This window comes from Lynx canadensis, chromosome X (assembly GCF_007474595.2).
Source record: "Lynx canadensis isolate LIC74 chromosome X, mLynCan4.pri.v2, whole genome shotgun sequence".
Taxonomy (NCBI): Eukaryota; Metazoa; Chordata; class Mammalia; order Carnivora; family Felidae; genus Lynx; species Lynx canadensis.
This window is the reverse complement of record NC_044321.2, coordinates 15,142,263-15,164,500: the sequence shown is the minus strand read 5'-3', so window position 1 is coordinate 15,164,500 and position 22,238 is coordinate 15,142,263. Positions and strand designations below refer to the sequence as shown.

The following is a 22,238-nucleotide window of genomic DNA, read 5'->3' as shown; positions in this document are numbered from 1 at the left end:
ACCTCACAGAAGTGATGTCCTGTCCTTCTCATGCACGACTTCAGGATCTGTACAGTATCTTTGTCTCATTACTGGTGATAATAACTTGGCTTACCTGGTGAAAAGTGGTGTTTGCCAGGCTTCTCCCAACTGCCCATTTTTAATTGCATTATTTGTATTTTTGTTAATGGTTTTAAGGATTCTTAAATGGATTCTTCTTAAATGGATTTAAGGATTCTGGATACAAGTCCTTTACCAGATATGTGATTTGCAAATAACTTCCCCGACCCCATTCTACGGGTGGTTTTTTCACTGTTGATGATGTTCTCTGCAGCACGGTTTTTAATTTTGATGCAGTTCAATTTATTTTTTGTCTTGTGATTTGTGTTTTTGGTGTCCTGTAAGATTTTGCCTAAGCCAAGGTTTTTTATGGTGCTTCTTTTCTTCTAAGAGTTTTAGCTCTTACATTTAGGTCTCTGGTCGAGTTTGAGCTCATTCTTGTACATGGTGTAAAGTAGGGTGTCCGGCTTCATTCTTTTGCTTGTGGATATGTGGTTGATCCAGCACATTTGTTGAAAAGACTATTCTTTCACCCACTGCACGGTCTTGGCAGGCTCAGAAAATCAATTGACCAGGGTCACCTGGGTGGCTCGGTCAGTTAAGCGACAGACTCTTGATTTCAGCTCAGGTCATGAGCTTCCAATTCATGAGTTCCAGCCCCACATCGGGCTCTGTGCTCACAGCACGGAGCCTGCTTGGGATTCTCTCTCCTCCTTTCTCCGTCTCTCCCCTGCTTGTGTGTGTGCTTGCTTGCTCACGCTCTCTCAAAATAAATAAAAGTTTTAAAAAAAGAAAATCAATTGACCATAGCCAGAAAAGTTTAGTTCTGGACTTACACTTCTATTCCATTGATCCGTATATCTGTTCTTGGGCCAGTACCACATTTTCTTTCTTGCTGTAGGTTTGTAGTAAGTTAGGAAATCAGGAAATGTGAGTCCTCCCAGCTTTGTTCTTGTTTTTGATAATTACTTTGGGTATCGTGGGTGCTTGCATTTCATGTGAATTTTAGAATCAGTTTGACAATTTCTGCAAAGCAGGCAGCTATGATTTTGACAGGCATTGCAATGGATATGTAGACCAATTTGAGAAGCGTTGCCATTCTAATTATGTCATGGTAAGCCTTCGATTCCATGAGCATGGCACATCTTTCCATTTGTTTAGGTCTGTAATTTCTTTTGACAGTTTTTTTGTAGTTTCAGTGTACACGTTTTATACTTCTTTAGTTAACCATATACCTAAGTATTTTATTTTTTTGATGCTATTGCAAATGGAGTTTTCTTAATTTCTTTTCCAGAGTGTTTCTTGCTAGTATATAGAAATATACTTGCTGAACTCACTTAGTGATTGTAATATTTTTATTTTTAAGATTAAAAAAATTTTTTTAATGTTTGTTTATTCTGAGGGAGAGAGAGACAGAGTGTGAGCGTGACAGAGTGTGAGCGTGGGAGGGGCAGAGAGAGGGAGACAGAGGATCCGAGGCAGGCTCCAGGCTCTGAGCCGTTGTCAGCACAGAGCCCGATGCGGGGCTCAGACTCACAAACTGCGAGATCATGACCTGAGCCGAAGTCAGACGCTTAAGCAACTGAACCACCCGGGCGCCCCTATGATTTTATTTTTTTTTAAATCTCTACACCCAGGATGGAGTTCAAACAACCCTGAGATCAAGAGTCACATGCTCTACCAAACAGAGCCAGCCAGGCACCCCAGTTCTCATACTTCGTATTGAATTTCTTAAGATTCTCTGTATACAGGATCATGTGTGCTGCAGATTGATAAAGTTCTTCCTTTCCAACCTGGATGCCTTTATTTCTTTTTCTTACCTAATTGCCCGACCAGTGCAGTTGTTGAATACAAGTGGCAAGAGCGGATGTCCTGAACTCAGGGGGCAAGCATCCAGTTTTTCACCAGTAAGCATGATGCTCCTGGCGGGTTTTTCTTCCTTCCTTTTTTCCTCCCTCCCTCCCTCCCTCTCTCCCTTCCTTCCTTCCTTCCTTCCTTCTTTTAAGTTTATTTATTTATTTTGAGAGAGTGCGCAAGAGAGAGTGAGGGGAGGGGCAGAGAGAAAGAGAGAGAATATCCCAAGCAGACTCTGTGCTGTCAGCACAGAGCCCGATGTGGGGCTTGAACCCGTGAACCATGAGACCATGACCTGAGCCAAAATCAGGAGTCAGACGCTTAACCGACTGAGCCACCCAGGCACTCCATATTTACATAATATTTAAATTGAGGTGTAACATACATAGAAGTGAAGTGTGTAAGTGCACTTAGGTATATCAGCACCCTAGAAGGTTGCTCGTGCCCCTTTCCAGTCATTAATCCCCCTCCAGTGGTAACTATTTTGATTTCTGTCACCAATGGTTAGTTTTGCCTGTTCTTGACCTTCAAATAAATAGAACCATGAAGTGTTTACTCTTCCTCACTTATTTCTTTTAAAATAATATCCATGAGATTTAGCCATGATCTGTGTACCATTTCATCCTTTTTATTGTTGTGTAGTATTCCTTTGTGTGAATATACAGCAATCTGTCTGTTCTAGTGGTGAACGTTTAGATTGTTTCTAGTTTGGTGCTATTATGAATAAAATTACCGTGACCTTTCTTGTACATGTCTTTTGGTGAACATATACCAATTCCTGTTGAGTATATACCTAGAAGTTGGAGTTACTGGGATGTAGGGCAGGTTTATATTCAGCTTTGGTTGATGCTTTCCAAAGCGGGTGCATCACTTCACACTTCCAGCAGCAGTGCACGAGCATTCCACGTGCTCCATACATGGACAAGAAATGGTCATGTCTTTTATATTCTAGTTATTCTGGTGAATTTGTATCATATGTCTCCTAAGAAGTCTGACTCTTGGTTTTCCCAGCTTTCAGAGATTAGAAGAAGCAAAGGTGGGATGGGTTGCAGAAAATAACGTTTTAACGTTTTGTGGAAATTATCTGGAAGTATACAATACCCTTCCCTATGATCGTGTGAGAAAACCATAAAAATTTTGCAAGTCAAATCTCTTGTACGTAAATAAACAACTGCACAAATGTCGGAAGTGGCTGATGTGGCCCAGCAGCATCCGTGAGAAAGACCTGGGGGTAATAGTTGATGTTAAGCTTCATCTGTGTCAAGAGAATGATGAGGCCATCTTACACATTTCCTCCTCACCCCTCTCCTTGAGACCTTACTATTTACAAAGAACTAGAGCGTCGACAACTTGAGAGGTGATGATCCCACTATCCTTAGCGCTGATTAGGTCACATCTGGAACACTGGTCTTAGGGCCAGACGAGGAGAGTAATGCAGGGACACCTTTGAAGAATTACCTGCTACTGGAGTGACTTCAAAACAAATCCTGGAGGAAACATTGAGGGAACAAGGAGGAAAGATTTAAAGGGATTTAGTAAATTTATGTACTTTTCTAATGGACTGTTACATAGAAAAGGGATTAATTCTAAGCAGTCTGTGGATGAGACCCACCTAAAAGGAGTCTTTGCTCAATGAGAAGCTTAGCTTCTCATCAAGTTGTCCACGGAATAAGCAAACTTGTGAGGTAATGAGTTCTCTGTCACTGGAGATGTTCAGGCCTCAGTTGGGCAACCAGTTGGTGGGGCTCCTGTATAGAGAGGAGTCAAGTATCACATTGAGTATTTGAACTAGATTTGACATAGTACCTTAATGGTACCATTAAGTACCTTAAGGTACTATGTCATTAAGGTACTATGTCAAATCAAGGAGTAGGTTGATTATTCCATGAAATTGTACAAACTTGCTTTATGTAACCACAGTTTAATGTAATAAGGCTAAGTTAAAGCTATGGAGCATGAGTGATGACAATTAGCATCTTTGTGACATTTGCTGTTCTAGGTTTTGCGCTTTGGTCAAAGAGATGATAAGCAACACAATGGGTAGTACAGTGGAGCTGGAGGGGGAAACCGATGGGGACACCTTAGAGGTAAGTCATAGAAGACCTAGAACATGGAAAAAAATATTTATTGTGTCTTTGATGCTGAAAGAAAACATCCCATTTTTTGTGAGAATCCTTCCTATTTAAAAATACTCTAGAGGGGCGCCTGGGTGGCGCAGTCGGTTAAGCGTCCGACTTCAGCCAGGTCACGATCTCGCGGTCCGTGAGTTCGAGCCCCGTGTCGGGCTCTGGGCTGATGGCTCGGAGCCTGGAGCCTGTTTCCGATTCTGTGTCTCCCTCTCTCTCTGCCCCTCCCCCGTTCATGCTCTGTCTCTCTCTGTCCCAAAAATAAATAAACGTTGAAAAAAAAAATTAAAAAAAAAAAAAACAAAAGAAAAAAAATACTCTAGAATGAATGAGCTAGCTATCACTATCTGTGACTTTCAGAGATTAAGTTGAATATGTCTGTAGAAGAACCTCATTACTTTGGGATCTTCTCAGCCGGAATATTTAAGAAAAATTTGGCATGGACTAAAGTAAAGTTTTATTTTGTGTACAACATATGGATAGGGTTTTCTCTGCTGATTAATAATGTTTGTGAGACTACAAGAGAAATAGTTGGTCAGTTCATTGTACCCATTCATCTACGGGTGGGCATGGGGTTGTGTCCATATCTTGGCTACTGTAAATACTGCAGTAAACATAGGTGTGCATGTATCTCTTTGAATTGGTGTTGTCATTTTCTTTGGGTAAATACCCAGCATTGGAATTGCTGGATCATGTGGTAGTTATATTTTTGACTTTTTTTTTTTTTTAGTTTATTTATTTTGAGAGAGAGCAAGAGAGCGCACAAGCAGAGGAGGGGCAGAGAGGAGAGACAGAATCCCAAGGAGTCTGCACGCCATCAGTGCAGAGCCCGATGCAGGCCTCAGGTTCACGAACCACGAGATCATGACCTGAGCCAAGATCAAGAGTCAGATACTTAATCAAGTGAGCCACCCAGGCACCCCTGTTTTTTGAGGAGCCTCCATACTGTTTTCCACAGTATCTGCACCAGTTTGCCTTCCCAACAGTGTACAAGGGTTCCTTTTTTTCCACATCCTCACCAACACTTATTTCTTATCTTTTTGATAATTGCCAGTCTGACAGGTGTGAGAACCCTGAGCTCTTCTGGGCAACACAGCTCTCGTCCACGGTTACCACAGTGTTAGACGTGTGTTTAAATATTGCACAATTATTCAGGTTGGCCACTAATTGAGGTCCTCCCATTGATGACAATTTAATGGTATTTTACTATCAAGTTAGTTTGAAATTCATTCTTTGAGGTTTCTTTCAGAAAATATCAAAAGGATTCATTTTAATCATTGACTCACGTACTTGAATTCTTAGTTTAGAATCAAAGTTTGTTGTGGAAATGAACTAAGAGATGCACTTTGAAGGTAACAGATGTGGGGGCCGAAAACGGTGTGAGAGAAAAGGCTTTTGTGGAGCATGCTGATGTCTGGTTAAATCAGACATGATGGGAACCTGTTAGTGATCCTAACTGTCATGAGCATCTTTCAAAGTGTGTGTGGAAGGAACCCACACACGTTCTGTGCACTTCTGTAAGTATGCACAGCGGATCACAAAAAAGAACAAGTATGGCTCAGCCTACAGATATGTTGGTTTTAGTCATCGAAAAGGACCAACTAGAATGCAGCTGTACAACACCTTTCGATAATGAGATTGGGGGGACAAAACTGCAGTGGCGATTATAGGCAGAATGTGTGCGGTGTGTTTGGTGCTAGGTCTGTTCTTCTAAAAGGCGGAAGGCCCTGCTTATGTGCTTTGTATTAAGACAATTTTAATTTTTATCGACCTTCAGTTCTTCTCTGGGCTACAGAAAAGGATCTGTTTCCTGAGAAGGTAATGAGGGATCATGCAGGAGGGCACCTCTTTGGGGCTCTTGGCATGCTTAGAAGCCTTTTTAAATTGCAGCATTAAAGTGGGGCAGAATCTCCCAACGCTGAGCCCATGAGGTTACCTATGACTCGTAGTTTTGAATTTCTTGGATTCCATTTCATAAAGTCATGTTGTTAATATATGAGTAACTGAGTATGACCCTTTTAAAGTCATTACGTATTGAAAATAGCATAACCTAAGGAATGTGACCTGCCCGGGACTCAGATAACATTATTTATAAATAAAAACTTGCAGGACAATGTGTAGGTTTTTATGGGGCTCCACCGTAAGTTGTGTGTTTTTTGATCCTGTTGCTTTGCCTTCTTCAGTATGAGTATGACCGCAATGCCAACGGCGATAGGGTCGTGCTGGGGAAAGGCACGTACGGGATCGTGTATGCCGGAAGAGACCTGAGCAACCAAGTGCGAATAGCCATCAAGGAAATCCCAGAGAGAGACAGCAGGCAAGTCGGAGAGGGCCATCCTTGTTGTCAGTTGCCACCTTCACACCCAAACCCTGTGCCCATCAGTGCTGGTGCGGGGGACTGAAGAACGAAGTCATTATGTCATCAAAAAATTGAACATTCTCTCGTGGTAATGGTGATTTGTTGTTGTTCTTTGCGTATCATAAATGGATGCAGAAGACGGAATAACTTTACTTGAAGGCATGTGGAATGCCAAGAGTCCTATCCTAAAAGAAAACTTTTTTATTTCCACTCATCAACTAGGTCTGAAATTTTACATTTTTACATAGCTAGACATTGGCAAATTTTTTTAAATGTGGCTCTGCTTTAATTCACATTGTCATAATTGTAAATGGCTATCATTTTTTTTAAAGCTTATTTCTGAGACAGAGAGAGACAGAGCATGAGCGGGGGAGGGGCAGAGACAGAGGGAGACACAGAATCCGAAGCAGGCCCCAGGCTCTGAGCTGTCAGCACAGAGCCCAACGCGGGGCTCGAACTCACAAACCGTGAGATCATGACCTGACCTGAAGTCAGTTGCTCAACTGCCTGAGCCACCCAGGCGCCCTGTAAGTGGCTATTATTTATTCAAATGTATCATTACAGAAAATTAAGCGTGGCAAAAAGAAAATTAGCTTTTTGCAGTACAGACTCTTTTTAATACCCTGCCCTTGAATCTCACCCTCAAAGATTTTGGGTATTTTTTTTTTTTAACCACCACAACTACTAACTTATTTCTTCAACATTGTTTTGAGTCTAATTAAATATTTATGCCTTTTTAAATTCACCCCCCCCCACACACCAATTCTAAACAAGAACGTGGCATCATTGACTGTCGAGTGTTTTTGTAGAGAAGCTTCATACACAATAATGGCCACTACGTAAGTGTGGTCACATGACATCTGCGTGTTGCTTTCAGTGCTGGACACTGAGGGACACGTGCAAATATCCCTCCGTCCTGGTGGTCACTGAATCATTAGTTATAAGTGCTTTCTAGCAGCCATAAGACCCTTCATCGTCCCTTTGTTCGTTTATTCACACATTCATTCATGTGTCCTTTCATTCGTAATGGGATTGCGTGTTCTCCTGTTTGAGTTAAAAGGCCGGTCCTGAAATGAACTCCTCTAGCTGCTTCTAAGGCCGAGGAAGATTAAATGATTTTTCCCAGCATGTGAGGAGTCAAGACTAGGATCTACACTCTGGAATTCCTTGTCCAGTACTGTCTCTTAGGGTCATGCTGGATAAGGTACTGCAGTTGTATCGCGGGGAAATTGCTGGCATGTACCACCTCCTTTGGTCGCAGCACTTAAGCTTTTCGTTGCCGATAGCTTTTCCTGGGATTTTAGAGCTAGAAAGGATCTTAGACACTGTTTTTGCCCCATTCCCTAAATTTAGAGCTGAACTTAGGCTGTCAACCCTTGCCTGGGGGTAAGAGCGACAAGTGCCATCATAGAGGGGCACGCAGAATGTTTGTAGGACAGGAGAGGAACTAATTACTTTTCCTGGGTGAGTTGTGGTCTTTGAGGGATGAGTAGGAGCTCGTCTGACAGAAAAGAGGAAGCCCAAAGCGTCCTCTGCTGCGGGAAGAACAGAGCTGTTCAAGCACAGAGTGTATTCGGAGAACAACAGATTACCTGTTGTGACTTGAATGTAGGATGGGGGTGGAGGGCTCTTGAGATGAGGCAAAAATTTTAAAAGATGTAGTTTGACTGGAGTTGAACTCCTCGTGTGCCATGTTAAGCAATATGGTCTTTATGTGGATTTCATGAAGAGAAGTGTTATGATGAGGTATGCAGTTTAGGAAGAGAAAATACGGTGACCAGAGGTTGAATATACTAAAGAAGCCAGACACTGGGTTAGGAGGTCTATAGTGTAAAGTGAGTGTGTGGAATGAGACTCGAGGGCAGCTGAGGAGAGAACCTTCTGGAACGCTACCACTCTTCATGAGAGACAGAGGAAGAGGGCCTGCTCAGAGAGGCAAAGGGTAGTTGGAGAGTGTAGACCTAACCATAGCAGCCATTCATCGAGTACCCACCGTACACCAGGCGCTCCATCGGATGCCTGAGAGACGTGACACCGCTTTGGCCTTGAGCGGCCCTGTGTGGCTAGTATTCTTACGGGAAGCCGGGGACTCTCACGGGAGCCAAGGGAGAGAACATTTGCAGAAAGAAGGAACGGCCAGGAGCAAGACAGGTACTGGCACAGTGCCGTGTGGGCCCCAGGCCGCAGGGATCTGGCAGGTGATGCTGGCTTTGTTTTTCTTCCTAGGTACTCGCAGCCCCTGCATGAGGAGATAGCTCTGCATAAGTACCTCAAGCACCGCAATATCGTTCAGTACCTGGGCTCTGTCTCCGAGGATGGCTACATTAAGATATTTATGGAGCAGGTGCCTGGGGGTGAGTAGTCACTAGGATTCTGGTCTCGTGCTCTGAAATTCACTGATGAAAATATAACATGAACATCATTATCCATCTTGCCACTTAAAAAGTGGCAGACCTGTCGTTTAGATGCGGCAGAACATTTGTTTCTCAGAGGAGTTGGATACAAACTTTTCGATGTCGCGTAGTCTATTGCTGGCTTCATTCAATCATCAAATATTCATTGAGGATCTACTGAGTGCCAGCTGCCGGGCTCAGCGCTGGAGACAGATGAATTAAAGCATAGTCTCCAGCCTTGAAGCTTTCAGTCTGGGAGTTTAAACATGGCTTGGAGAAGAGGGGACAGAGGTCTTAAAAATGACACTGCAAAATAACATGTTTACTGTGAAATCAAACACCAGTGCTTTCTCCACAAAATCCCCCGTATGCAGGCAGTATTGTGTGGGGGGAGAGTTCCTCTGACCTGGAGCCCGGAGTGTCTAGTTTGAATAGGTCCCTCCATCTGCAGGCTGTGTGACTTCAGGCAAATTCTTCACCTCTGTGGCCCCCCGCCCTTGGTTTCCTCATTAAATAAATGAATTGTAAGGTCGGAGTAATAGGGGCGCCTGGGTGGCTTAGTTGGTTAAACGTCCAGCTTCAGCTCAGGTCATGATCTTGCGGTTCTTGGGTTCGAACCCCATGTCGGGCTCTGTGCTCAAAGTGTGGAGCCTGCTTGGGATTCTCCTCCTCTCCCTCTCCTCTCTCTCTCTTTCAAAAATAAATAAAACTTAAAAAAAAATACCCTGCATTTAAAAAATAAAGTAAAATTGAAGTAATAATAGTTACCATAATGATTGGAGTAGTACTAATTATTGGAACAATAATGACCCTAGCTCAGTGGGTTGTTGGATGGATTAAATGAGATAGTGTATGTAAAGCTTTTAAAATGGTGCCTGGCAGAGAGCAAGAGCTCATTAAGTGTTCATTTAAAAAAGTAATAATAAAATTGGGGCACCTGGGTGGCTCAGTCAGTTGAGCATCTGACCCTTGATTTCAGCTCAGGTCATGATCCCAGGGTCATGGGATTGAGCCCCATGTCAGGCTCTGTGCTCTGAGCGTAGAGCCTGCTTAAGATATTCTGTCTCTGTCTCTGTCTCTCTCTCTCCTTCCCTCCCTCTCCCCCTCCGCCTCCCCCTTTGCCCCTCTCCTCCATTTGCATGCTCTCTCTTGCTCTCTAAAATAAAAAAAAAGTAAAAAACAAAATAAATAATGGTAATTATGATCTGGATACAAACACTAAAACTTCAGTTAGAAATCTGTATTCATTCATCTAACCAACAGTTACTAAGAACCTACTATTCTCTTAAGAGCTTAAATGTGTATCTAGCCAGGCAGTGGGCTAGATTTTGAAGGTTACAATAAAGATAAAATGGTTTGTTCTTCCCTCAAGTTGCTCATAGTCTAGCAGAAAATATATCATTGCTGTTCACATTATTTGATATTCCAAGGGCGAGGTTTAAGGATGGCAGCAGAATTGTAGATAGATGTGCACAAACCCTTTTACATATGGAGAAACTGAGGCAGGTGGCAGGGTTCCTGTAGCACTGTGGAAGGTGTCAAGCTGAGGCTGGCTGCTGCCTGAGGGCCTGCAATGATAACCTCTGAACCAGATGCTTAGAATTGTTTTCTTTGGACCCAAAGGTTCAATGTTTAGTATAATTGAGTCAGGGGCTGCGGGGATGGTAAGATAGTCCTGCCCCTGTGACCTGGCCCTGAGGGCTTCTCCCAGTGGAGATGGACAGACCCCGGCTTCTCTGATCCCAGTCCCCGTCTCCCTGAATGGCCCCTCGTTCTGGTCCTTTCCACCTCTGATTTCCCGGCAAGGTATATACAATGCGGCTTTGACCCAGGCTGAACAGCCGAGACATTCGTGCAGAATCTCCAGCAGGGGGCTGGTCCTCTCAAGTCCAGAGTGCTTGTTGCACTCTCCTCCTGACTCCGTGAAGCTTAACAGAGCTCTACCCAAAGGGAGCCCCGCTGAATTTTGGAGGTCACAGGGGGTTCCTGTTCACCCTCCATCTCTGGTCCCTTCTCTGGCTGCGCTGCTTGCACATCTGGGAAACAGGCAACAGAGGGAGGAAAGACGCTGCACTTGGCCAGGATGCAGCCATGTTGGTATGATTGCTTGTGTGAGGTTAGAAATATCACCTCGCTGGGCCACTTGGGGTGGCTCAGACGGTTAAGCGTCCAACTCTTGATTTCCACTCATGTCATGATCTCACGGTTCGTGCGTTCAAGCCCCACGTCAGCTCTGCACTGACAGCATTGGAGCCTGCTTGCGCTTCACTCTCCCCCTCTCTCTCTGTCCCTCCCCCACTCTGTCTCTCAAAATAAATAAACATTTAAAAAAATACATCACCTCGCTTTATTTCCCTGACTCTTGTGATTGAATCTTCATCAACCTGATGAGTTTTCTGCTGTGTCCATTTCCAGGAAGCCTTTCTGCTCTTTTGCGATCAAAATGGGGGCCAATGAAGGAGCCCACCATCAAGTTTTACACCAAGCAGATCCTGGAAGGCCTTAAGTATCTCCACGAAAACCAGATTGTGCACAGAGACATCAAGGTGCTTGCTCATCTGAGGCAACGAGGTTTCATTTGTGCGTTTCGGACCACATGAGCTGCTGGCTGGCAGTCTGCAAACTGACCAGCTCAGAGAAGGGGAGGAATGGAGCGTGACGGCCCTCAGAGTGCCGAGTCGAGTCTTGCTACATACTTGTGACTGTTTCTTCAGGTACAAATCTTGTTTCATGTTAGCTTGTTTAAATCTGCCTTTCAGCATTTGGTGGTTTTTCTTTTCTGAAGGGTGACAACGTTCTGGTGAATACCTACAGTGGAGTGGTGAAAATCTCTGATTTTGGAACCTCCAAGCGTCTTGCAGGAGTGAATCCGTGCACCGAGACTTTTGCTGGTAAGCAGGACAGGGCTTGGTGTGGGCGGCCGTCCCGGAGTTAGGTTTACCGCGCACCTCTGCGCGGCAGTTGGCAGTTGAAGTGGACGGCATCTTGTCCCCGACTTCAGGTGGTGTGAACTTGGTCACAGTGGTGCACTGAGCCAGCTACCTGTGACAGCACTATTGCCACAACTGTCTTGTCTTTACAGGTTGGGTAGGTGTGGTGCTCTGCTGAGGTTTTCTGAGGGTTTCTGACCGCTCAGGAAAGTAGCAGCATCTCTTCTAAGTTAATGTCATGGGTAATTCTGAATCCCGCTAGCCGTCAAGCCACTTGTTGGGGTGTTTTACTGGTCTGTCCTAAAAATAGCCTGTTCTGGTTCACGAGTTCTGGTGCCTTGTGCTTTGATGGGGTTATGTTTCCAAGGGAAGCTGATTGTTCTGGGGAATATGGTCTTGTAAGTGGGTTCGAGGAATTGGATTTTCTTCTCCGTGTGTCAGTCATGGAATCATGTAAGTGTTTAGAGGGACTGGATTCCGAGAGTGGTATAAAATTACCAGCTAGCTTTCCATTTATAAGACCAGGGAGTTGAATGAGGTTCAAAAGCTACCTGTGGCTTTTTGAAATTCCTGCTTAAAAGGAATTGATCCCTGGAAAGAAATACTGATTTTGAATAAGGAAAGGTTTATGGTCCCCTAAGGTATAATAAAAGGGTCACAGAGGTCTTGCTTGATGGAATTAAGAAACAGTGCTTAGATTATTATGGCTCTGAATAAAGCTATAAAAGAAGCATGACCGTCCTCTGTCCTGGAGCACTAAGCTGTAGTGTGGACAGATTTGGCCTTGGTCTTAGTGAATGTCTCGGCTCTGCTCCAACAAGAGGGTTTTCTATGTCGATCGCTAGACGCCCACAGTGGAGGCACATTCCCTGTCTAAAGAGAACTTTTATTTGTCAGAAATGGCATCGCGCTTGTAACACCAGAGGAGATACACGCACCTAAAGATGGGAAAATATTACACCAAGGACTCCACCAGAATCTCACAAAGAAAGAATGTGTTGAACTTTCATTTTTTGTTTCTGGTAGAAATATACACATGTCATCATGTATATGTGAGTATGGATGTATATATGACTGGCACATTTTTTTATTACGCTAATTGAAAATGACTTCTTTCCTCCTCTTTGGAAGTCACCAATTAGCTTGGCAATATGTAGCAAGAGGGTCTCTGATATAACAAGGAGTTATTTCAAAACATAAAACCCCTGACAATTTATCTCGTAATTAGCATCCCCAAGGAGAAAAAAAATTCACAAAGAAAACGCATGTATAATTCATCATTGCATATCACATTTTCCCAAGTAATTGGCTTGAGGAGGCATGAATTTTGCATTGCAAAACAATGCAGGGGTGTTTGGGGGATAATAAAGAAGGGGTCTCATTTTGGGTAGGAAATTCCCCTGCATATCATTACTCTTTGCAACACAGAGTGGTTCTGTAAAGAAGTCTCAGCTGGTTGGTGCAGAGCCCTGCTTGGATGCCTGAGGTTGTGGTGGGGCTTTTCCATGCAAATGCCCGGAGGCTGTCGGAGCCTGGAAGGAGAGTGAGAGGTTTAGGCAACTTCTGGCACCTAAGCCTCCCCCTCCCGTGTTCTTCTCAAGGGTTTTCACTATAGGTATAAACCAGCTAGAACAGGAGGAAGGGCTGTTATGACCCAACCGACTGAGCCACCCAGGTGCCCCCACAGTTTGGCTATTGTGAATAATTTTGCTATGAACATTCACAAGCCTTTGTGTAGACATAAGTTTTCATTCATCTTGGGTATATGCCTAGGAGTGGATCTTGGGAAAGGAACTCTGCTCTGGTCTATGGTTGTGAACATCTTTGGTTCAAATTCTGGCTCAACCGTTTGCTAGCTGTGTGACTTGAGGCATGTTACTTAACGTCTCTGTGCCATAGTTTCTTCAGAAGTAAAATGGAGCTGTTCATAGTACCTAGATGGGAGGGTTTTTACGAGGATTAAATGAGTTAATATTGGTGAAGTGCTTTGACCCGGTACCTGACTCACAGCAAGTGCAGGTGAAGTATTTGTTAAATAAATAAATAAAATAAATACTAGTTTGCACTTAGAAGATCCCAGGTTATCAGAACTGGCAGGAGTCTTTCAGAGAATCAAGTTTCTGTGGGTAACAAACATGTTGAACCTGTCAGACTCACAGGTTGTAATCATAAAAGTCACCCCCTCTTTGTCTCCCACTGCCCTCTATGCCCTGCCCACGGTGGTAGTCCTTTCCTGAGACTTTGCCAGCCACCCTCAGGCAACTGAGAGAAAGTCTTAATGGAGCCTCGAGAAGCAAACAGTCTGAATTGGGTAATTAAAAGGGGCCACACTGGGGCTCCTGGGTGACTCAGTCGGTTGAGCATCTGGCTTCGGCTCAGGTCATGATCTCGCTGTCCGTGAGTTCGAGCCCCGTGTCGGGCTCAATGCTGACAGCTCAGAGCCTAGAGTCTGCTTTGGATTCTGTGTCTCCCTTTCTCTCTATCCCTCTCCTGCTCGTGCTCACACACTCGCTCGCGCTCTCTCTCTCTCAAAAATAAGTAAACGTTAAAAAAAATTTTTTTAAGGGGCCACACTAATGTACTCATCAACACCCTGGTCCTCATTCCAGGGATAGCGACCTAACCCTGTCCCTGCAGATCTGGTGGCAGGCGGCACGCAATCTCGAATCTCGTCCTTTCTCACCTGCCCCCCCACCTCCTTTTCTGCTCCCCAGCTGCAGGAAGGGGAGGAGAGGGGCACAGAAAGTGGTCACTTGACTGGTGCTGCTCTAAGCTGGATTTGTGTGCTCTGGGACTGGCTAATGGTTATTGTCAACGCTTTCCTGCCAGATCCTTTGTAAGTCCCACGTCATGGGCAGAGACCTGTCCTTTAGTTGACTGCTTCCTGCCCCCCGCCCCTCTTTTACCCCTCACATTGTACACACTCCTCCGTGTTTTTCTCCTGAGGGATCCAGGCCATAGGAAATGGCCTTTGAGCAGGATTCCTCTAACAGAGACCCTAAAGCGGTATTTCTTTCTTTTTTTTTTTTTTAATTTTTTAAATGTTATTTATTTATTTATTTATTTATTTATTTATTTATTTATTTTTAATTTAAAATTTTTCTTTTCAACGTTTATTTATTTTTGGGACAGAGAGAGACAGAGCATGAACGGGGGAGGGGCAGAGAGAGAGAGAGGGAGACACAGAATCGGAAACAGGCTCCAGGCTCCGAGCCATCAGCCCAGAGCCTGACGCGGGGCTCGAACTCCTGGACCGCGAGATCGTGACCTGGCTGAAGTCGGACGCTTAACCGACTGCGCCACCCAGGCGCCCCAAATGTTGTTTATTTTTGAGAGAGAGAGAGGGAGGGAGGGAGGGAGATATAGTGTGAGTGGGGGAGGGGCAGAGAGAGGGGGAGACACAGAATCTGAAGCAGGCTTCAGGCTCTGAGCTGTCAGCACAGAGCCCGATGCGGGGCTTGAACCCACAAACTGGGAGATCATGACCTGAGCCGGTCGGACGCCCAATGGACTGAGCCACCCAGGTGCCCCTAAAGCAGTATTTCTACACTGGCTCCCACATCTGGCGTCCAGGGTTCATGCATCTTTCACCCACTGTCAAGAGGGCATGGCCGTATCCTCGGACGCTATGGGCCGCTCCCCTGGGAACCAGTCCTGTGTGCAGCTTACCAGCGGGGGACATGTACATGTGGAGCTCTGCATGGGCCCAACGAGGAGTCCTCATCTTTGGGTTAAAACAAAGTGGTGTCCCCTCCTACCAGGCCCGTCCTTGGCCAGGGCAACCAGGGTGGTACAGGAGGCATCTTGTTTCTCTTTCCGGTACTTCATTAATATGAAACTTGCAAACTTTGGGCTCTAACAGTGTTTTCCAGGGCCTGTAGAAAACGCTTATGCGTGTGCCCTCCTTTGGAGTGTGACAGTTCTGAGTGCGTGTTGAATTGCCCGAGTCGCCATTTTGGGCACAGCCTTTCCTCGGCTCCTGTAATGAAGGGGCAGACCTACCGGCACAGCAGTGTCTAAAGAAGTCACTCACAACATCCCCCACCTCTAGTCTCTCCTCTCTCCATCTTTTTAATCCCTTGGTCTGGGTGGCAGGACCCTGGGCTAGAGGCCTGCGAGGTGTGTGACCACTTCTGTCGGACCCCCTTCGAAACATGCGCCTGTCGTCTGTGTCTCACCCCTTGCCTTGGTGTCTGGCTTTTATCTTGGCGCCTCGATCAAAACCTCTCAATTATTGTCCTATGCCATGCGTTTTTGTCACTGGTGATTTGAAAATCCTGCTTGGGCAGTTCTCCGGGAGCCCCCACAATTTCATGTCCCCGGTGGTCTGGGTCCATGCCTGTGGGTCTCCTGTCCCCTTGTTCTGAACTCTGTACCCCCGATCACATGACCTGTGTGTGGGCACATCTTGGGGGACGTGCAGTTTTGAAAGGCTAGGATACCCTTAGGAGAGCCAGATTGAAGGCAAGCAAGTTTCCCAGGATTTCCGCATTATTCAGATGCCCCCCCCACCCCGCCGCTGGCATCTTTACTTGATTTCTCGACAGAAGCCGATTTGGTGCAGCCGATACACACCCACAACGTGCACACCGCTTGGGAACAGTCCCTTGACTATTGGAAACAGTTGTGTGGATCCATCTCCATTGGATGTTGACTGTGAGTGGGTGGTTTTTCTGTAAATCTGGTAGTCAATAAAATGGAGCACCCGGTTCTCTCTTACCGCCCTACGCCTTCCAGCTATGTGGGAACACGTCACATTATGGCTTTGGAAATCCTCACGTCAGCTCGACTTTTGTTCAGGCAGCATTTGCTTCACTTGTGCTTGTCCTGGATTCATTGCATACATCAGCAGTGTCATGGTGAACAGTTCCAAATGTGGAGACGGAAGACCTGAGTTCTAGCTTGAGCACATCTGCTGCCTTCTCTGAGGCTCATTTTCTTCATGTATAAAATGGGAATAACTGTTAGCGCCGACCTTACTGGGTTGTGAGAGTCACAGAGACAGTGCTACGTGGAGATGCTCTGTAAGTCGTTGAATACTGATGGGAAGTCAGGCATTGTGGCCGTTAGCCTCCAAGATGGCCCCCAGCGGACCCTGCCGCCTGGCCTTCACAGCCTCGTGTAATCCCCTCCCCTTGAATGTGGGCTGGACTTAGTGACTCACTTCTCTCTCTTTTTTTTAAAGTTTTTAATTTTGAGAGAGTGCACAAGCAGAGGAGGGACAGAGAAAGAGAGAGGGGGCGAGAGAAAATCCCAAGCAGGCTCCTTCAGCACGGAGCCCAATCTGGGGCTCAATCCCATGAACCATGAGATTATGAACTGAGCCGAAATCGAGAGTTGGACACTTAACCAGCCGAGCCACCTGGGCACCCTGATTAGTGACTCCCTTCTGATGAGCATATGAAGGCAGAGTGGCAGTGTGTGACCTGGAGGCTAGGTCGAAGAGGACAGCGTGGCATCCCTCTTGCTTGCTGTCTGTGGATCCCCGGCTCCGGGGGAAGCCCTGTTTTGAGCAGCCCTTTGGAGGATCCCACTCGGTGAGAAACTGAAGCCTCGTCCCACAGCCTGCCTGAACTTAGAAGTGGGTTTCAACTCCAGTCTGCGTTTCCCTTGACTGTAGCCCAGCAGATACCTTGGCTACAGCCTAATTAGAGACTCTGGGCCAGATCCACCCAACCCAGGTGTTCGTGGATTCCGACCCTTAGAAACCGCATGACATCCTAATTCCTGTTTTAAGGTGCTAACATCTGGGCTAATTTATTACATAGCAATAAATAACTAATACGGATGTCCTTGCTAAGTCCCTACATTTATAAAGGGTGATGTTTACTATGTTGTCCTATAAAGAAAATCTCTAAATTTGGCATCAAGCGGGCTTAGCCTCCAATTATGAAACAGTTGTACTCTGGTGCACAGTTGTTTAACGAGGGTCAGTAAACCATTGCGGTTTGGTATAGTGCTATTTTCTACGTTGCAGAACTTTGTAAAAGTTCTTTTAAGAATTAACTTTTACTCGTTGTGTTAGTTGGGATTCAGGCAGGAAAACCAAAATCGCCCCAGTTATTTTTACAGAGAGAATTTAGTAGAAAAAACGGTTTACTGGGACTGAGTTATCAGAAAGCAGCTTCTGTTTCTAGGGCTTGTGGGGAGCACAAGGAAGGGTGTTACTGGAGTGGAGCAGGCAACTAGTGGTGGGGCAAGAGGAAGCCGGATCTGAAACTATGAGGGGACAAAAGAGCTAGAAACTGGAGCCAAGCACTGCTACTGGAACCAGCTGAGGGTCCAAAGTGCAGCTCCCTCAGAGGGACAGCGGCAGACATGGGGGAGCAAGTAACCAACCTCTCCTTCCTCCCTCCTCTAGGTATGCCTGAGCAAGCCCGTTTGAGCTCCTCCTCCCATGGTAGCTCGCGCTCTCTCGCGCGCGCCCCCTAGTGGCAGAGCCTAACAGGAAGCTGCAGGCAAAGCACAAATGGGGTTTGCAGAGTCCCAGAACCAGCATCATAGAGCAGAGCTGAGAGAGAACAGCTGAGTTAACAAAAAGCACAAGTCTTTCCTTGATTAACAGATTGTGGATTAGTTAGTAGGCACATCCTCTGTCAAAGCCTCTCCATTCATTATTCACAGCAGCACAAGCCTGGGAGGAGAGATTGTGTCACTGGAAGTTCCCTCCCTGGGGCTCTAGGATTTCCCAATGGTGCAGCAAGTGCTATGAGCCTGTATCTTGCCCAACCCTGCAGCAGCTGAACACTTCCCTAGCAGGCTTTCAGCTTTGGAAACCAAAACCATCGTTCGTGCCCTACTGATCTGTTGAGCTCACAGACCCAACCCAAGTTATGTTTCACTTTAAATTAGTTTGAATTTTTTTAAACATTTATTTATTTTTGAGAGAGGGAGAGAGACTGTGTGAACAGGGGAGGGGCAGAGAGAGAGGGAGACAGAGAATCCGAAGCAGGTTCCAGGCTCTGAGCTGTCAGCACAGAGCCCGATGCAGGGCTTGAATTCATGAGCCATGAGATCGTGACCTGAGCCGAAGTCAGACACTTAACCAACTGAGCCACCCGGACGCCCGTAATTACTTTGAATCTTTAAAAATTAGGGGGCGCCTGGGTGGCGCAGTTAGTTAAGCGGCCGACTTCAGCCAGGTCACGATCTCGCGCTCCGTGAGTTCGAGCCCCGCGTCAGGCTCTGGGCTGATGGCTCGGAGCCTGGAGCCTGTTTCCGATTCTGTGTCTCCCTCTCTCTCTGCCCCTCCCCCGTTCATGCTCTGTCTCTCTCTGTCCCAACAATAAATAAAAACGTTGAAAAAAAATTTTTAAAAATTAAAAGGAAGTAAAATTCATGTCATCCATCTCACCAGCCATATTTTAAGGGCCCAATGGTTATATGGGGCTAGTGGCTACCATATCGAACTGCACAGATTTTCATTATTGCAAAACTCTGTGGGTCGGTGCCTTTCAGATGCTCATTGGGAGGAAAAATACTAAAAGACATTGGATCTTCAAGAGGAAGATGTAGTACATAGCTTCTCCAAATTTTTTTTAAACCAATGAGCCCTTTGTTTTCATTGATTAAGACGCTGGAGACTTGCTTTGGCTGCGTGATCTTGAGATAGGCACTTGAATTTCTCTGGGCATCTGTGTTCTCTGTTCACACCTTGGCCAGTGTCATATGCAAGTTTGCTCTTTATTAGAAACCACTTTTGCCAGCATATAGTGTCTGGTGCTGTTGCTTTCCTCGGCCTTAGTTTCAAGAAGAACCTATGATTTTACTCCCGGAGCCCTGATTGACCTCCCTGCCCCCATCTCTGCAGTGCTTTCTCCTCCCAGCACCGTATCTGATCACCACCTTCCCTGTGGTAACCTCTGGCGGCCCGTGACCCACAGGAGAAAGTCTGAAGCCAGAGCCTTCATTATGTACTGCTTGCCATTCGGGCTATGCCCTCACCACTGCCTCCTTAATTTTTAACTCCTAATACGCTACTCTGTGTCAGCTTCCGCTGGTGGTTCCCCGAACTCACTCTGTACTGCGCACCTTCGCACCTTTGCTCAAGCTCTTCCCCCAGCCTGGGAGTCCTCCCATCCCACTGTCCACCCCCTCAACCCGCCTGGTGGGGGGCCGGCTCGCTGGCAGCCCCGTGTGCCGCCTTCTGTGGCTCTGCCTCCGTGTTCGTGGCGGGGTCGTCCGTCACCCTGCCTGCTCCTGGCCGACGACTGCACGCCGGCGGCGTGCTGGACCAGTGTGATGTTCCTCCAAGGGGCAGCTTTTGGTCAGGGACTCCCCAGTGGCCTGGCCAAAGCCGTCCCTGGGCTGTTCTTCTGTCTGAGACTCTGCCCACCTCTTCGTTCCCTGCCCTCTCTCCCAGGTGTCACATTGGCACTGAGCTTGACAGTTCCCCCTGCCCATCCTGCTCCCTCCCCCTTTATCCCACGTGTATTTCTCCCCAGTAAATCTCTCTGGTGTCCAGTGCTGTCTTAGCATTTACTCCTCGGAGAACCAGACTGATCCAGGTAAAACTTTCCCTGACTTGAAGCAGGCAGAATCAAGCACTTTTTCATCCGCTTTCTCGGAGCCCTCTGCTTTAGCACTTACTCCATTTTGCCATTAGCCCGCCCCCACCGTCGTCCTATCATCTGTCACTTCCACTAGGCAGCTCCTGAAGTCGGTGGGGTACTGTGTGTCCTGCGTTCTGTGCACTGACTGGATGGGGTTGGGGCCCATTTGTCCTTCGCGGAGCTGAACAGTCTTCTCTCCGTGTGACCAGTATCAGAGGAAGGGGCGTTGTCTGCCTCTGGTCAGAGAAAGGACGCAAGGGCATCATTTATGCATGAGAGCAGGCTCCGTCTGTCATTAATGAGAGGGTTGAAGTCCACACGCTTGTTTACCAATGGTCCGCTGAGATTTTTGTGCAGCTTGCTGCCCACAATCTTTATTTTTTCCCCATAGGCACTCTGCAGTACATGGCACCTGAGATCATCGATCAAGGACCTCGCGGGTACGGCGCCCCGGCGGATATCTGGTCCCTGGGCTGCACCATCATTGAGATGGCCACCAGCAGGCCTCCGTTCGATGAGCTCGGTGAACCGCAGGCAGCAATGTTCAAAGTAAGACATGTTTGGTGATTGAAGTTGCTGGTGTCAGGGAAATAATAAGTAAAAAGAAAATCTCCTGCCACTCCAGAAATCTCTCCACAAAGGTAGAAGAGAAGCAAACAGTTTTATTGTTGAATAGGCATTCAATCAGAATGCGATGCAAGCCACAGGCAGTCCACTAAGTGGTTGCAAGGACAGAAAGAACTTGTCCTTTTCTCCAGCCAAGCACTACCACCCTCTGACCCGTGGTCTCAAAGGAAACGATCACTAGTCCTCCCGTGCGTGGACAGGATAGTGCCACTGGTCACAGTAGTGCATCCAAGGGTCACTCGATAATTGGGACGACCATTTGCATCAGCTAATTGATTTTACCTAAAGGAAAAATAAACTTCTCCAATATTTAAGATAGGAGGTAGTTTTGGAGGAAGACACTACTGAAGTTAGGGCTCCCCCACAACCAGAAACTGGGAGATAGAGATGGATCCTTCTTGATGTTGACATTTCAAAGAGTTGGCCCTCAGGTCCTTGAGAAAGGCATTCTTGGCAAGAGGCTTATTCAGCTTTTAAAAAGATTCACATAGCGTCTCAAAGACACCAAGAACTTGCAGTTACAAGTTTTCTAAAGTACATGCTCTAAGAAAAGAGGGGGAGGGGAGGTCTCTTCCCTTATTTTCAACAGGGAGGATGAAGGCTCTTTGTTTTCTGGTGGGTTTTTTTTTTTGTTTTTTTGTTTTTTTGTTTTTTTGTATTCTACCAGTCTTATTATTAGTTTTAAAAATCATACCTGTTGGGGCACCTGGGTGGCTCAGCCATCAAGCGTCCAACTTCAGCTCACGTCATGATCTCACGGTCCGTGAGTTCGAGCCCCACGTCGGGCTCTGTGCCGGCAGCTCAGAGCCTGGAGCCTACTTCGGATTCTGTGTCTCCCTCTCTGTCTGTCCCTCCCACACTCGCTCTCTCTTTCAAAAATAAGTAAACACGGGGGTGCCTGGGTGGCGCAGTCGGTTAAGCGTCCGACTTCAGCCAGGTCATGATCTCGCGGTCCGTGAGTTCGAGCCCCGCGTCGGGCTCTGGGGCTGATGGCTCAGAGCCTGGAGCCTGTTTCCGATTCTGTGTCTCCCTCTCTCTGCCCCTCGCCCGTTCGTGCTCTGTCTCTCTCTGTCCCAAAAATAAATAAACATTGAAAAAAAATAAAAAAAAAAAACACGAAGAAATTAAAAAAAAAATCATAGTTGTTAACATATTATCCATGTGATTTTTATCTCCTGCTTCTTCCCATACTGTGAGGAACTCATCATAAACATCATGTTGCATGTTGTTTATTTCTAACTTTTGCTTGTACAACTAACGTTTTTTTAAATTTTTATTTAATTTATTAATTTACATCTAAGCATATAGCGCAACAGTGATTTCAGGGGTAGATTCCTTAATGCCCCTTACCCATTGAG

At 46.2% G+C, this 22,238-nt stretch overlaps 1 protein-coding gene across 1 annotated transcript in view; it reads left to right on the top strand.

The window, feature by feature from the left end:
* MAP3K15 (mitogen-activated protein kinase kinase kinase 15) overlaps positions 1 to 22,238 on the top strand; it is a 109,377-nt gene that overhangs the window by 75,470 nt on the left and 11,669 nt on the right. The window contains exons 13-18 of the mRNA XM_032592029.1: positions 3,893 to 3,980; positions 6,203 to 6,336; positions 8,605 to 8,732; positions 11,187 to 11,317; positions 11,557 to 11,662; positions 20,645 to 20,802. Coding sequence (XP_032447920.1) covers positions 3,893 to 3,980; positions 6,203 to 6,336; positions 8,605 to 8,732; positions 11,187 to 11,317; positions 11,557 to 11,662; positions 20,645 to 20,802 — 745 coding nt within the window. The remainder of the gene's footprint in view (positions 1 to 3,892; positions 3,981 to 6,202; positions 6,337 to 8,604; positions 8,733 to 11,186; positions 11,318 to 11,556; positions 11,663 to 20,644; positions 20,803 to 22,238) is intronic.